A 12256-nucleotide genomic window follows, 5' to 3' on the forward strand; every position below is an offset into this window, starting at 1 on the left:
AGTTTGACGCGTCTGACATCTTTCATTAAATGCTGACTATATCTGTAATTTAGTTGCACGTGGAAACAAGACAGTCGTACATTAGATTATGGCAAGTAAATCGTCTATGTACTTTTCAATAAGAATAACAGAGTTTCTTATGAAAACCGTTGGTTTTTGGTATCCTGAAACTACTAAGGAAAAATGGATATTCGATGGAATATTATTGTACACTTTAATAGCTGTCAGTACTGCTTTGAGTGTCGAGTCTTTGGATTTTTATTACAATTGGGGCGATTTTTATGTGAGTTCAATTGTAATTAATGTAAGAAGAAAAAAAAAATAAGGAAAAGAAAGAATGAAAAAGTTTGTTATTCAATGATATATCTTGTGAAAATTCAATAACAACGTGGATAAATTGTCTTACAGGCATTGACTTATACAGCGTGCAGTACAATGCCAGTGATAATAGTGTTAATTAAAATATCAATATTTATCTTGCATCGTAAAAAAATGATGAAATTGATTAAATACACCCAGGAGAATTTTTGGTACCAAAAATACGACGATTTCGGTGAAAAGATTTTAAACGAGATCGACAATAAGGGAATATTTTTAATGTGTTCCTTTACATTCTTTGTTCAAGGAACTGCTGTTACTTATACCTTGACACCGATCATAGGTAATAATTCAAATAGTTCCTTGAATCGTTATTATCATTTTTTTGTATGTGCAATTATTTTTTTTATCGATGGGCAGAAAACTGGGGGAAAAATGATAGCGATAGGATTCTACCATTTAATTTATGGATCGACGTACCAAAAACAACGACTCCTTATTTCGAAGTGTTTTTTACGATTGAGGTAATTTCACCGAGACCAATTACATTTTCCTTCTTGATCGTATTACCTCGCCTGTTCTTGACCCTTCTTTCTTTCTTTCTTTCTTTCTTTTTCCATCGTGTCACAAACGAATGATCCTCTGAACGTCTTAACTACTACTAACACCCACCCCCTCCCATCGATATTTAAAATTGATTTGTTTTCCGACATCTCTCGACATCTAATTTCGCAGACTCTCGCCCTGATACACACAGCCGTTTGTTTTGCCTGTTTCGATAATTTCTTATGCCTTCTAAGCATACACGCAGCTGGCCAATTCAAAATACTTCAATACAAATTAAAGAACATTTTTGATTGGGATATGGAGGATTCTTTTAAACAAACTATTCCCATTATATACGACAAACTCACGGATTGCGTTAAAAGGCATAACGAATTAATCAATTACGTGAAAAAATTAGAACACATTTTTAGTTACGCGATGATGTGCCAGCTGCTGATATCGAGCGTTTTACTTTGCGTTGCAGGATTTCAAGTGTTCTTGGTAAATATTATTTTCTCATTTTCTCTAGTCTTTGATAATGAAAATATATAATATGAAATATTATTTTGTTCTTTTTTTTATATATTTTAATTGAATGAATAATTTTCCACGAGAAAGTCACAAGGAACGTTGATTAGACGAATGATATTCATCGCTCACACCAATGGATGTTTCTTCCAACTTTTCGTTATAACTTTGACGGCGAACGAGATATTGATTGCCAGTCAAGCCGTGAGCGATGGCGCGTATGCTGCAAATTGGCCATCCCTGCCATCCGAAAATTTGTCCAAGATCAAAACTAGTCTTATAATGATCATGATCCGTGCCAGAAAACCATGTTGCATAACAGCCGGTGGATTCTTTCCTGTATCTCTCGAAACATTTATGGCGGTAATTCAAATTTCATTCTATAGTCATTTTCCCGAAAATTTCAAACTTATTATCATTATTATTTTTCAATTTCTATTAGTGTTTTTATTTTCTAGGTTTTGAGCACAGCGGCTTCTTATTTCACGTTATTGAGAAAATTCGACGACGAAAATGACTGAAGTTTTTAGTTTGATAAATTAAATTTACTTCAAATGAATTTAATATTAACAATATAATACTGCTATTATAATTAATAATTCAATTTTCAATGTTTAACAATTTGTGCATTTTTCTACGACGCTAAGGAAAGACGATTATACTTTTTTCTTATCTTTCATTATCATCCCTCCGTGTGATTTCAGGTTTCCACCATTCTCTTTCTGTTCTCTCGTGTGTTTCATTCGTTGAACTATCCCACGTTACGACCCTCTCTTATGTTCTCACGACGGGACTGTTATTATTCTTATTCTTTGATCTATCCCACAATCATTCGCCAGTCATATTTCTTTATACTCTATAATTCAATATCGACTCACTTCTTCTTTCACTATTTCTACCTCGTTGAAAGATCCTAATAATTTATCCATCCAACTACCGTTTAAGTATACTTTCCATTAGAATTTTTCCACCTCACTTTTTTTCATGCTATAACCATTTCATCGATAAAAATCTTTTCTTTTACTTAAAAAAAGAATCATAAATAAATATTAATAAATTTATTTTTAACCTTATACTATATATATATATATTAAAAATAAAATATGAGATAAAAATAATGTTATTATATCGAAAGTCAATTGGCTTTCATGTTTCTTAGATGTTTAAAAGAAAAGAAAAATACATTTATCCTACTTCGCACAGTGTATTATTACGTAATTTTAAATTAATAATCGTAACGTTAGAATCTTCGAGACTTCAAATGATCGACGTTAGTATCATGCGACAAACTATGATGAACAAATCGAAATTTTTAGCAGTTAACGTGGCACGGTTTTTAATGAAAACTGTTGGCTTTTGGACAGCGGATACGGTTACCGAACAACGTTTATTAAATGCAATTTTTGTTTACACCATCATTGCGATTGGTTTGGCTTTATGGATCGAGGCTTACGATTTTTATATTAGCTTCGGTGAATTTTACGTGAGTTTTCTATTACTTTATTTTTAAATTGTCGTTTAAAACATTAAATTACTATATGAAATGTTTGTAGGCTATAACATACACTGCTTGCAGTTCGATGCCAGTTGTAGTAATTATAATGAAGATAATTATTCTTCTACGTAATCGAAAAGATATGATGAAATTAATTCGTTATACGGAAAAGAATTTCTGGTTCAACGAATACGACGAATTCGGTGAAAAGATATTGAACGACGTTAACATAAAAGGAAGCATTTTAATTTGTTGTTTCACGTGTTGCGTTCAAAGTACCGTATTTACTTACATGTTGACTCCTATAATAGGTATATATTATTTAGTATTTTCTCTCGTCCAAAATTATAATTTTTGATGATAAAGTTTCATAGGGAACTTGGACATGAAAAGAAGTAGAACTTAATTTAATTGAGTTGGACGTTTCGTCCCTTTATTGGGACTTCTTCAGCAACTTAATCATTAAAGCTCAGCGTCTTATTTATTTACTCAGTCTATCTAATTCAGTCTAGATTGAAACAGTTTCGTTGAGGCTTTTAAATAATAACGATCAAACTAACGAAGTTTAGACGTATTGTGTTTTGGAATATTATAAAAAGAAATGTATGTCGAAATAAATAAAAAAGACGCTGAGCTTTAATGATTAAGTTGCTGAAGAAGTCCCAATAAAGGGACGAAACGTCCAACTCAATTAAATTAAGTTCTACTTCTTTTCATGTCCAAGTTCCCTATGAAACTTTATCATCAAAAAGGTATATATTATAATTGTCACACGTATTTCAGTATTTAATTTCTTCTTCTAATTTGAATTATTTTGTTGCTAGAAAATATTGGGAAAAATGAGACCGACAGAATTCTTCCTTTCAACGTTTGGTTGGGTGGTTTAGACACTCATTTATCTCCATACTTCGAAATTGCTTTTCTAATGGAGGTAACAACGATATTTATTTTCGAATAATAATTATAATCGTTAAAGAAATTCGAATTATTTTTAATGAAGTCGCGTATAATTTGGCAGGTTATCGCGTTGATACATTCGGGACTTTGTTTCTGTTGTTTCGACAACTTTCTATGCCTGTTGAATTTAACAGTAGCCGGACAATTTCGTATCCTTCAACATCGATTGGAAATATTGTTGGATAAGAGCGTATTGTCTTATATGACACGTGACAAAGTTTGCCAAGTCGAAGATGCACGAGAAACTTTAGAAGAATTCAAAAGATGCGTTAAACATCATCGTATGCTTATCGATTATGTCGAAGAGTTGGAAAAGATATTTACGATGTCTACATTGTGCCAGTTATTGATGTCCGGTATTTTATTGTGTGTTGCTGGATTTCAAGTTTTCTTGGTACATTGAATACTTTTACTTTTTATTTTCTCTTCTAATCTTATTAGCTTTTGCAATAATTAGTTTTGTCGATCTTTTATTCGTTCATTAATTTTCATCTTTTTTTTCTCTTTTCTTTTTTGTTTTTTTTTTGTTTTATTAAAAGGCACGTGGAATAATAATACGTCAATTCATATTCATATCACATATCAATGGTTGTTTCTTCCAATTATTCGTAATAACATTAGCTGCTAATGAAGTAATTATCGAGAGTCGTGCAGTCGGTGACGCGGCATATAATGCTAATTGGCAGACATTATCCTACGAACCATATAAAAATATTCGAATGGGAATCATAACGATTATGGCACGAGCTGATCGACCATGTTACATTACAGCTGGTGGCTTTTTTCCTGTTTCCCTTGAAACATTTATGTCGGTAATTAATCTTTTTTTTCTTCTTCGTCATTATCAAAAGTCTTTTTCACTTACCTATTATTCCAAAACAATATAATTATTAATTTAAGGTATTAAGTACTGCGGCATCTTACTTCGCGTTGTTACGTAAGTTTGCCGAAGATGAAGAATCGAATGGCGAAACGATAATTTCCTAATCTCGTTGTCTAAAAATTGAAAGTAAAATATTTACTGTTCCAAACTGCTTCTCGTATTAATCTATTAACCAAAGAATATTCACATTTGAAATAATGATTATTATGATTTATAATTTTGTCAGAGGTATTTTTAGACAGTTTTCTCCTATCATCATTAATAGAAATTGCCGATTTTATTTCTATTAAAATGACTTTCAATTGAAAATTGTTGAACTCACTATATTGCACAGTATTGCACTCACACAATCGGATTCAACTAAAATGTGACACTGAATACTTCATAGATCAGATATATTATATTTCGTGTCTAACAAATAGGAACACTGACGACACCTAAAACTGACCGTCATCATTTTTACCCGAAGAAATTCCATCGATCGAAGAAAATCTCCGAAAAATGTCTTTGATCGGTACGAATCCAAAAATGAAGATTATAGACCTCGGTAGAGGTATTCGTAGAAGATCTAAGTTTCTAGCATGACAGGTATCATTAGATCCTGACGAAAGATGACAATAGATCAAAGCTAACACTGACAACTAACGATGACAGCTAGTTATTATGATAATCGCTCGTCACGAGTCAACGTCAAAAGTTACCTATCGTTCTAGACTCGAGAATAAAGTGTATAGTCGAATAATACCCCCTCATGCATACACCCTCATGCATACACCCTCATGCATACACCCTCATGCATACACCATGCAGGATCATGTGGAACAGGACGTATCGATAATCTTGACTATCTTTTTCATGAAATTTGCCGGCTTTTGGTTAGCCGCCAATCCTTCGGAACAATTTCGAAGACGAATTGCATTGTATTATACCGCTGGTGCTGTCTCTTTTGCTGTTTACGTCGAAGTAACCGATTTTTATTATTCCCGAGACGATTTCACTGTGAGTTTATTACCATACATATTAGTAAACATTTAATCCTTTCGTTAAATGGGTCGCGGTATTCATACAGGACCTTTTTCTATGGTCGCTAACAACGAAAGGATTAATCAAAAATTGTCCTAATCGTTTATATACATACATTTAATATTATTAATAACGTTATAGGAGACAATTTATATCTTGTGCAATACTATGACCCTCGTTATGGTTTTATGTAAAATGTTAATATTATCCCTCCATCGTAGAAAATTTTTATATCTAATCAAATACATGCAAGATCATTTCTGGAATTTTCATTACGAATCTTATGAAAATACGATCATTAAAGATTGTAGGAAACAGTGTACGTACTTTGTTTGCTCGTTCACTTTCTTTGCGCAGGGTACCGTTTTTACTTACGTGGTAACACCGATTGTTGGTAAGAATTTTATTGATGATTAATTCATTTTATGATGGATCATACTTTTTGTATAGTTTTTAGAAAACATTGGTAAAAACGAATCGGACAGGATACTTCCATTTACAATGTGGGTTGATCTACCTTTTTCTATGACACCGTATTTTGAAGCAACATTCGTAATACAGGTATTTTATTTTAATTGTTATTACATTGTTTTCATATTCTCTTAAAATTCTTTCGTTTCCTATATTCTAGGTATTATCCCTCTACACTGTAGGTATTTGTTATTTCTGCTTTGACAATTTATTATGCATCATGAATCTTCACGCAGCAGCCCAATTTCGTATTTTGCAACATCGTCTTGTTAAAATTGATCATGAAAAAAAATTGGAAAACAACGATACTCCTGATTTTTATTCGTTTAATCGATTACAATTTGTTTATAATGAACTTAAGAAATGTATCGTACAGCATCAAATGCTTATCAATTATTGCGAGGATTTAAATCACGTATTTACTTTTATTATACTTGGTCAAGTATTACTATTCAGTATATTGATATGTCTTGTGGGCTATGAAATACTTATAGTGAGTACAAATATTATACAAAATAATAAGACTTTTAATTCCTAATTATTTGTGAAAAATATTTATGGTAAGTTTGTATGCACACGTTGTTAGGCAGATGCAGCTCCTACTCGACGCGCCAGTTTCATATTTTACATGACAGGTACCCTGATACAATTGATGATGTTCACATTTAGTTGTAATATATTGACAGAAGAAAGTAGAGACGTTGCTGAGGCAGCATATTCCTCATCGTGGATGTCAATGCCCTTAAATAAAATTGGTAAAGTCTTGAGGAAAGATATTTTACTAATTATCATGAGAGCTCGAACACCTTGCAGCCTATCTGCCGGTGGATTCTTCAATGTATCTTTGGAAACTTATACAGCAGTAAAATTTATTTTAATTATGTTCCCCAATGAATTAAACAATTTCTCAATCGAATACATTTCATTTTTAGGTAATGAGTACCGCAATGTCGTACTTTACTTTACTCAGACAACGCAGCTTGGAAGTAGTTGGTGTTTGATTGATATATATTGTACAAAATTGCCTCTTTAAAAATGATATTTGAATAAATCTCATTTTTTTTTTAAAGTTTAATTTCTATTCTTATTTTTATATGTAATTCTCTCTTGTGATTGTATTATAAAAAATAATATCTGTATTTCGCCTTTGGGTTCCTATATTACCGATAATGTTACAGTCATAACTCTACATTCTCGACAGAATATTCTTTTAAAAGTAATGCAGAAAACACTTTTATCGTCACATAATATATATAGTACATATTTATTATTCGACAGAATATAAGAACAATTCAAAATTCTTAAAAAGTAATTTTTCTTTAATATATTGTATTACGTAAACTGTGTAGAAAAATTTACTTCTTCTTACTGAGAGTATCCATAAGAGCTTTGAAAGCTTTTATACCCGCAGTACGAATTTCATCGTATTTAACAATTTCAGATTTGACACGCTTAAACCACTTACTTACATTCTGGAATTTACTGAAATCGTATTCCATGAGCTGAAAATAATAATAATAATAATAATAATGAGATAAAACAAATCGTCTATATGATTTATTTTAAATAAATTATATCGGAGGAACTGACTACTCATATTTTTGACTTATTTTACCTCGAAATTAGAAACAGTGGTTGCGACAGAATGATCGGCTATAGTTAAATTTTGACCAGCGACGTATGGATCGTTTTCTAAAAATTTATCGAGAAATTCGAAAGCTTTTTCTATCTTCTCGTATTTGGAATTATCTTTAGGAGCTCCAGCAAAGATCATTGGATACTATTTGATCAAACATGTAAGAGTGTGTCATTAATTTTTATTACGAATAACATATTTATATATATAACTTACGTAATATTCGGCGAGCGATTGATATAAAATATTAGCGTCGAAGAACAATCTTTGATTAACAACGGCACGTTTCTTAGGATCTTTTGGATACAATGAATCATTTTTACCATACTGATCGACCAAGTATCCCATAATTGCACGACTGTGGGAAACGGATAACTCATTATCGTAACAATACTAATAACACGGGATAATTAACGTACCTTTCCCATAAGTAAAAACCATTGTCATCGATTGTAGGTATAGTGTGTTGTGGATTCATCTACGATAAATCAAATAGTATAAATAAAAAGGAATTTTTGAATGAATTAAATCGAAATATAAGTGGTTACCTTCAAAAATTCTGGTTGTAAATGTTCACCTGCCATTAAATTAGTTTCTTTCAAATTTAAATTAACGCCGACAGCCGCGGCTGTTAAACGAACAGCCGAACATGGTGCGCTGCCTGGTGTTTGATAAAGATCGATCGGCATTTTGTCGCTTTAGAAAATAACATATCCAATCATATTTAAATCCTATTTACGTTAATCACCGGAATTACTTACAACAACAATTTTCTAATCATTTTATTATTAATCAAATTTATATATAAGAATATTACTTATCATATGGTTGAAAAATGAAAAAACTTTTTATCTCTGATAGTTCTGATTATCTAAATCACACGAGAGATGGTGCATTTAAGGCAGTGCCGGAACTACAAATGTTCGACCCACCTTGGAAAATATTATTTTAAACCTCCAGGAATAAAAAACTTATATTATATAAACTCTTATCTTATATTATAATATATAAAGAATATTAAATGTATAACATTTTTTTTGTCGAAATTTTAAATCTGCAAAATCTCTAATTATATATTTTTGATTCATTTCATTAGCAATTTAAGCTTCTACTGCTAACAATAGATAAATTATGAATTTCCTTATTTATTGTAACAAAACACTTCCAGATTCTGGTTTTACGGTATTGTAGTTCCGCCCCTGATTTAAAAAAAAAAAATCATTACTATGATCATTTTTTAAGGTCACCGATCAATTTTGTTAATTAAATTATACAAAACAATTGACACAAACATCATTCAAGGACATTTTTAACTTGCTTATCGTCGATGGAAATAAAACCTCTTATGCATCGAGCTTCCGAATTCACAAAAATAAAAAAAAATAAAAAAATATATATATATAAAGATATATAATTACACGCAACAATCATGCTAAAAAGTAAAATGATATATGTATTGGTTAAAGATTTTTAACATCGTAACAAATAACGATTCTTATTAATTCAAGGCCAAATGTCTGGAATGTTCTCTTTTGCCTAGTTTCACAATTTAAAATAAAACTTTGACCGATGTTCATTGAACTACATAAAAAATATAATTAATTTTAATTTCACTAGAATTTGTTACTAGAACACTTGTTTGTAATATAATAATCAAGATAATTTGAAGATAGTCGAAACAAACCTGTTCTTAAATCGCTTTTGGATGTTTTCGAAATGATTATTACAGTCACTCTGATCTAATACCGGTTCTACAAGCTTTCTATATAAATGATCACAAGAACTACGGTGCTGCCTCTCTCGTTGACAAGTATTTTGTTCACGAAGAGAAGGAAACAGAGAGTGAAACAGAGAGTGAAACAGAGAAGTGAAACAGAGAAGTAAAACAGAGAGAAACAGAGATAGATATCATTCTAGCTTGTTCTGTAATCTTACAATTGACGACAACCGTGGGCGTTGCCATTTGCCCTTTTTCAATAAGGATCATTTAGGATTACACATTTATGGATTATTTATCTTCTAACTTTAACATGTTTCAATATTTCTGTCTCTTTTCTAATTACCACAACTGTTTATACTTAGTAAAATATGTATAAAAAAAATGCTAAAAAAATTTTCAATCATTACTAAAAAACATGGTTATTGATTTATTATTTCTTGCTAAATATTCCATTTTCTTTTCTTATAACCTTGTTCACACACACATTTTTACCTCAGTTATCTATCAAGAATCCTTCGATAGTTTTTCTAGTATTGAACTAAAACGATGAGTAATCCTTCTGTTTCTCACTTTTTATTTTAAAAATTGCATTCTTTGAAATGTGACTTTTAAAAATACCATATCATTATTCAATGTATCGTTACAAGCTTTTCTTATCGCCTTTTAAATGACTCGACAATATCTTCTAAAATAATCGAAAAAAATGTCTAAATCATTGATGATATATAAATAATACTGATCATTTTTGTTAGAAAATATCTAAATTAATTCCACGAATTTATTGTAATATTAAATATTTTAATTGTAGGTATATATATATTTAAATATAAATTAAAAGAGTAATCAATAATATTCGCATTAAAAGTAGGATAAATATCTTCCGTAGAGTTTGATAATTCTCTTAACAAATAAAAAACAAAATCCTTACAGAATATAGGAATGCATTTTGCTTTGTCATTGTTTAATGCCTCTTAACTGTGACTCAACAATATTCAGAAGAGGAATAACATTTTTTTATCTTTGTAAAACAACAATCATTATAGGAAGTAAATACGATATTTCAAGAAACACGAACGCTCGTTAACAAACATTTGTATTTTCAATTCAATCGATAACGTATTGGATAAATTATTCGTTCAAAAAAACTATAAATGTATTATTACAACGTTCTTTTAAAAAAAATAATAACAATATAAGAATAATTTCCTGAATCTTGTATATAACTAACGTACTAATAATCATTCATTGATAATGCAGATCTCTATAAACTACTTTTCCCGATTACTGGTACAGTTCTTACCAGTTTTTGATAAGACAGGAATCTATTCAATTGCCTTTCGATACAGTTTAAATAATCATATCATTTATGTTTGATTATATTTTGATCTTGCTCATTTCATTTTTGATTGCAGCATTTCATTCTTTGGGATTTTAAGTATTTAAAACGAAAGACTAACAGCCTAAAAAAGTATTTTTCGTGGAGGGCAAAGAGTGTACTGTAATTTAAAAGAAAGTTTATTCAAATTTGTTCACTCTAACTGTAAAAAATATTGACGAGAACGTTCCGAAGATATGAAAGCTACGTGTGAAATATATGTACTTTGCAGCACTTCATTCTCTGGGATTTTAAGTATTTAAAACGCGAGTCTTGCAGCTGTGAAAAGTATTTTTCGTGGAGGGCAAAGACTGTACTTTAATTTAATATAATAATCATTAAGATTGAAAGACTATAAGTATGAAAATTATTGTCGCAAACTATTCAATAAAATACATTTTTTTCTGGTCCTGCGTGAGGTATGTCCAATTGGAAAATTATTGAAACAATAAACGACATAACTGTTTTCTGATATTTTGTGAACTTTTGAAGATCGATTTATTACTAGATATAGTATTCTTTCCGTAGGAATAAGAGTTTAATTTTATTTAATATGTAGGTCACTTATATCTTTTTACCTTAAGTATAGGAAATCTTAACGCAAGATTTTCAAATAAATGTGCACTGTCCCGCAGTGCATTCTCGGAAATCTTATGCCTCATAGATTGTTGATTACGCACACACAACTTGGTGCATTTTAAGATATAATATTATTCATACATTTTAACTACTATCGGAATACAAACTGCAAACAGTGGAATAGAATCTTGCCAATATCGATGAACCTAAAACAAAAATTAATTTTATATATATAACATATAATCATTAATGATAGAGTATTATATAAGATATATAATATATTATTAATGATAGAGTATTACAGACCTTGAGATACTACTGTAAAAATTGTTGTAAATATCCATTGATAAAGCGGTACTTTTTAATATTATTCCTTGCAGCTTGAAAAAAACATTACATTCTTAAACAAAAAACTAGATGAAAAGGGCATGCGTAGAAAAATGAAATTCGGTCTGCAATCCGCAACCAAAACTTTTCAATTTAAATTATTTAATGAATAATGAAATTTAAAGAAAAAAGAATTTAAATGACAAATAAATGAACATTTAAAAATACCGAATTCTCGATGCATTAGGAAATGTGTTTTTCTATATTTAAACACAAGTGAATATGAAAAAATGCATGTCTCTGATGCATGCTTTTTTTAATATACAAATATATGAATAGAAAAATGTTTCAATTTCATACAAATTTATCAATCGATTAATACAATTACAAATACACAT

The 12256-nt window shown here is 30.2% G+C and overlaps 4 protein-coding genes across 4 annotated transcripts; 3 read left to right on the top strand and 1 right to left on the bottom strand.

Moving 5' to 3' along the window:
- Positions 1–18: 18 nt before the first annotated feature.
- LOC106789331 (odorant receptor Or2-like) lies at positions 19–1913 on the top strand. Its single transcript, XM_014753448.1, has 6 exons — positions 19–283; positions 409–661; positions 739–842; positions 1054–1365; positions 1483–1755; positions 1851–1913. The coding sequence occupies exons 1-6, from the start codon at positions 89–91 to the stop codon at positions 1911–1913; spliced, it is 1200 nt and encodes a 399-aa protein (XP_014608934.1). The 5' UTR covers positions 19–88.
- A 758-nt stretch (positions 1914–2671) lies between these two features.
- On the top strand, positions 2672–4831 carry LOC106789316 (odorant receptor 49b-like). The gene is made up of 6 exons (XM_014753415.1): positions 2672–2875; positions 2946–3198; positions 3712–3818; positions 3888–4238; positions 4384–4656; positions 4745–4831. Exons 1-6 carry the CDS (start codon positions 2672–2674, stop codon positions 4829–4831), a joined length of 1275 nt encoding a protein of 424 aa, XP_014608901.1.
- Positions 4832–5531: 700 nt separating this feature from the next.
- On the top strand, positions 5532–7235 carry LOC106789317 (odorant receptor 49b-like). The gene is made up of 6 exons (XM_014753416.1): positions 5532–5726; positions 5892–6144; positions 6208–6311; positions 6382–6756; positions 6808–7083; positions 7154–7235. Exons 1-6 carry the CDS (start codon positions 5532–5534, stop codon positions 7220–7222), a joined length of 1272 nt encoding a protein of 423 aa, XP_014608902.1. The 3' UTR covers positions 7223–7235.
- A 218-nt stretch (positions 7236–7453) lies between these two features.
- On the bottom strand, positions 7454–9649 carry LOC106789332 (glutathione S-transferase 1-1-like). Its single transcript, XM_014753449.1, has 6 exons — positions 9542–9649; positions 8406–8553; positions 8277–8335; positions 8074–8215; positions 7837–8001; positions 7454–7723 (listed from the first exon to the last, which is right to left on the bottom strand). The coding sequence occupies exons 2-6, from the start codon at positions 8544–8546 to the stop codon at positions 7577–7579; spliced, it is 654 nt and encodes a 217-aa protein (XP_014608935.1). The 5' UTR covers positions 8547–8553; positions 9542–9649; the 3' UTR covers positions 7454–7576.
- Positions 9650–12256: the final 2607 nt, after the last annotated feature.

This window comes from Polistes canadensis, unplaced genomic scaffold, assembly GCF_001313835.1.
Source record: "Polistes canadensis isolate GaletaPanama2010 unplaced genomic scaffold, ASM131383v1 scaffold_177, whole genome shotgun sequence".
Lineage (NCBI taxonomy): Eukaryota > Metazoa > Arthropoda > Insecta > Hymenoptera > Vespidae > Polistes > Polistes canadensis.

Excerpts from the sequence above, each read along its gene's own strand:
- LOC106789331 (XM_014753448.1), top strand. The coding sequence starts at position 89 with ATGGCAAGTAAATCGTCTATGTACTTTTCAATAAGAATAACAGAGTTT. Across the intron at positions 284-408 it reads ACAATTGGGGCGATTTTTAT|GCATTGACTTATACAGCGTG; the intron begins GTGAGTTCAATT and ends ATTGTCTTACAG. Across the intron at positions 662-738 it reads TACCTTGACACCGATCATAG|AAAACTGGGGGAAAAATGAT; the intron begins GTAATAATTCAA and ends ATCGATGGGCAG.
- LOC106789316 (XM_014753415.1), top strand. The coding sequence starts at position 2,672 with ATGCGACAAACTATGATGAACAAATCGAAATTTTTAGCAGTTAACGTG. Across the intron at positions 4,239-4,383 it reads CTGGATTTCAAGTTTTCTTG|GCACGTGGAATAATAATACG; the intron begins GTACATTGAATA and ends TTTTATTAAAAG. Across the intron at positions 4,657-4,744 it reads CCCTTGAAACATTTATGTCG|GTATTAAGTACTGCGGCATC; the intron begins GTAATTAATCTT and ends TATTAATTTAAG.
- LOC106789317 (XM_014753416.1), top strand. The coding sequence starts at position 5,532 with ATGCAGGATCATGTGGAACAGGACGTATCGATAATCTTGACTATCTTT. Across the intron at positions 5,727-5,891 it reads ATTCCCGAGACGATTTCACT|GAGACAATTTATATCTTGTG; the intron begins GTGAGTTTATTA and ends ATAACGTTATAG. Across the intron at positions 6,757-6,807 it reads ATAATAAGACTTTTAATTCC|GCAGATGCAGCTCCTACTCG; the intron begins TAATTATTTGTG and ends ACACGTTGTTAG.
- LOC106789332 (XM_014753449.1), bottom strand. The coding sequence starts at position 8,546 with ATGCCGATCGATCTTTATCAAACACCAGGCAGCGCACCATGTTCGGCT. Across the intron at positions 8,336-8,405 it reads TACAACCAGAATTTTTGAAG|ATGAATCCACAACACACTAT; the intron begins GTAACCACTTAT and ends GATTTATCGTAG. Across the intron at positions 8,216-8,276 it reads GGTTTTTACTTATGGGAAAG|TCGTGCAATTATGGGATACT; the intron begins GTACGTTAATTA and ends CGTTTCCCACAG.